The 3,117-nt window shown below is 62.2% G+C and overlaps 1 protein-coding gene across 1 annotated transcript; it reads left to right on the forward strand.

Annotated features, from left to right (window-relative positions):
- The first annotated feature begins 1,006 nt into the window (after positions 1-1,006).
- On the forward strand, positions 1,007-2,805 carry CHLRE_04g217900v5 (uncharacterized protein). Its single transcript, XM_043061738.1, has one exon. The coding sequence runs from the start codon at positions 1,343-1,345 to the stop codon at positions 2,093-2,095; it is 753 nt and encodes a 250-aa protein (XP_042925180.1). The 5' UTR covers positions 1,007-1,342; the 3' UTR covers positions 2,096-2,805.
- The last annotated feature ends 312 nt before the right edge of the window (positions 2,806-3,117 follow it).

Raw genomic sequence — 3,117 nt, forward strand, 5'->3', positions numbered from 1 at the left:
ACTAGAGTAGGACGTCGGCGTTGCAGGTGGCACGTCCCTGAGGTCCAGAGCAGATGTCGCTCGCGACTCGCGTCAGCAAGTCCCTCTTGTAACCAATGCAATCTTGGCGCCGCTCTTTAGCCTGACCCGCACCTTCCCACCCACCCCCCAAACCCCGTGGTGCCAAAACTTGCTCCGGTGCCCCAGAGTGCCTGCAGCCACACCCAGGGGAGCCAACACGAGGCAAAACACGCACCCGATGCGATTCGAACGCACGCGGGGAGACCCCACGGCCTTAGCAGGGCCGCGCCTTAACCACTCGGCCACAGGTGCGGGGACGAAATTCATCGTCTGCTAAGCAAGGGATGCCACGAAGCGGCGGTAACACACACCATAGCTAAGCAACATATGGTGGTGCTGACACATGCGCGGCTGGTCCGAGCGCACACCACGTCACGTTATTTCCCAGTCCCACACAGCAGACCCAGGCGCGAATGCAATCTGTACACCCAGCTGCCGCCCTCCACAAAGTACACACACGCAGGTGACCGGGCGCGTGTGGAGCCCCCAGCAGCAGCGGAGCACCGACATGTGGGCTGCCTCCCTCACTGCGGTGCCGCGCACGTGCCCAACGCGGCTTGGCATAGCCTGTAGAGTGGCGTGTCGCAGTCACACGTACATGTAGCCGGGCAGTCCACGTGACGCGCTCGAGGGTACCGCTAGGGATGCGCCAGAGAAGGGCTAGCTCGGGGGGACGTGGAGCGGCCGCTGCCGCGACAGCCCTTAACGGCGCAAGGTAAGGATGTTGCCTGGCAGTCTGTAAGTGATCCTATCATGTTGAATCTCGATGCTGCCACCGCGGTTTCATATGGGCCTCCAGCTTGCGGTATGTTGCAATCGCCTTCGCATGCCCTGCCGACATGCCCCGGCGAGGCCTGGACGCGCTGGTGAAAGGGTCGCCACCGAGATAATGATTACGTGATTGAGAGCCCGCTGCGACTGGAAACCTGACCGCGGACCGGTATTATGCCCGCCGATGCGCCCTGCAGATGAGACGAAGCCGGAGGACGTGACTCGCTCCGCTGACTTGCGGCCCGTTGCGCGGAGGTCGGTCCACAACAAGCCCAACCCAGCACCTTCTCACAAGTTAAGAAAACTGGCCAAAATAGCTCTTTCCGCTTTCGCCCAGGTCGTCACCGCGACCTCATGCACTTCTTGCACCACCACTGCTACAGTTCTGAACCTCGCTAGTAACTCTATCAAGAACGCCTATTTTATAGGACCTAGTTAGGTCTCGCGTAACTGAGAAGCCGCCGAGAGCTTCAAATCAGGCCGGCCTGATTCTGACCGCGCGCTTCTAGCCATGACGATTCCTGAGCCGCTCACGATAAGTGGAGCTAAAAGGCGCTTCAGGGTGGGCGACCGCGTGCGGGTGCTTCCCGCCGCGCCCCGCCTGTCTTTGTCACGCGACAGCGTTGACGGCGACCCGCCCCCTCGGCCTGAGCTGCCTGAGGGCCCCTACACCATCGCCCAGGTGCTCACCGCCACCTCCTACCGCCTCACGATGCCCGCCGATTGGGACTTCCCCCTGTCGGGCGTGGTGCACGCCTCCCGCCTGGAGCTGTGGGACGCGCCGTGCGGCTACCTGGGCACCTCGCCCGCGGCAGCTGCCGGCAGCTTTGGCCGTTCCGGCACGCTCCACGGCTCCTCCCCCCTGCTACCCGGCCCCTTCCCCGCCTCCCCCGCCGGCATCCGCACCCCCCGCTCGCACCCCATCCCCATCTACGCCTTCGACTTCGAGAGCCCGGACCTGGACGAGCTGGACGAGGCGGAGGGGGAGGAGGACGTGGTGGTGAACGTGCGCGTGGGCAACGACCGCAAGACCGCCAAGAAGGCATGCCTGTTCCGCATCCGCTGGGCCGCCAGCCGCGGGCGGCCAGAGGGCGAGAGCTGGGAGCCCTACGCCGCGGTGGCGCACCTGCCCGCGGTGCGCGCCTACATGCGCAGCGAGCAGTTCAAGGAGTTCAAGGGCTCCGACCCCTTCGCCTCCTTCCGGGCGCGCTTCCCCGAGCGCGCGCCGCGCATGGTGCGCTTCGCGCCCACCGCGGAGGAGTAGGCGGAGGGGTGGGAAGGAGGAGGAGGAGCTTGGGTGGAGGGGAGAGGAGAGCAGGCGCGCGGGAAAGGGAGTAGGCGGGGACAGGCGGCTTTCCATGGCGTGGGAGCGAGCGGCTGGGCTGGAGTGGAGGTTCAGGCAGAGTAGGGGTGACGAGAGAGGACTGGTTTGAGTGCTCAACTCAGGAATCGGTTCGGTTCGTTTGTTCGTCCGTTCGTGTAGCGTCCAGGCATTACATACTAGATGTGTGTCCGGCTACTTTGGCGGTACGGGTGTGTTTCAAAGTTGCATTTATGTCTGTGCACAAACCTGATCCTGTGCTTGCCTGCTTGCGTTGCTTGATTACCGTGCCGGTTTCGCTGCGGCACACTGTGCGTTGGGGCAACAAGCAGGACTTAGCCCGTCAGGTGTCGAGGCTGTGGACGAGAAGAGATGATTACTGGGCATTGGCATTCGGTCACATGCACCTCAATGTATTATAAAACCAAGCTTGATTACGACTTGCTATGTGGCTGTGTTGGTGGAGAAGGGTCAGTCTACGTAGCAAGATTACTGAGTGGACGCATATGTGATGCATGCATGCCCATGCTTGAAAGCAGAGAGGGAGGTACAGGAGGGCCGCCATGGCCACCACACAATAACGCAGCGGGGCTGCCAACCCCTCACTCTGTGGACACCGGCCTAAGAAACGGAATGTGTAAGCAAAGCATACTTCTGACCCTTTTGCAGATGTTTATTGCAGCGGTTGCGTACTGTGTGTGTGTGGCAGGCTGGGCCGCTGGGGGCTGGGGCGGGCGGCCGCCAGGCCAAACCGACACGCCCGGCGTTGGCCTGGGTGCCGTCATTATTTTAGCCCCTTCAGCTTGCCCTTCAATCAGGGGTCGTATCTTGTTTTCCGGGTGATGTCTAGCTCCAGACAAAAACGGCCGGGTGGCCGCCGTCTTTTGTCTGGGCACATGGCGGTTTGGGGGCTTCTCCATAGGAATTCGGACAAAACCCGCCCCAAACCTGGGCCAACAAAGTCT

This window comes from Chlamydomonas reinhardtii, chromosome 4 (genome assembly GCF_000002595.2).
Source record: "Chlamydomonas reinhardtii strain CC-503 cw92 mt+ chromosome 4, whole genome shotgun sequence".
In the NCBI taxonomy this organism is placed as follows: Eukaryota; Viridiplantae; Chlorophyta; class Chlorophyceae; order Chlamydomonadales; family Chlamydomonadaceae; genus Chlamydomonas; species Chlamydomonas reinhardtii.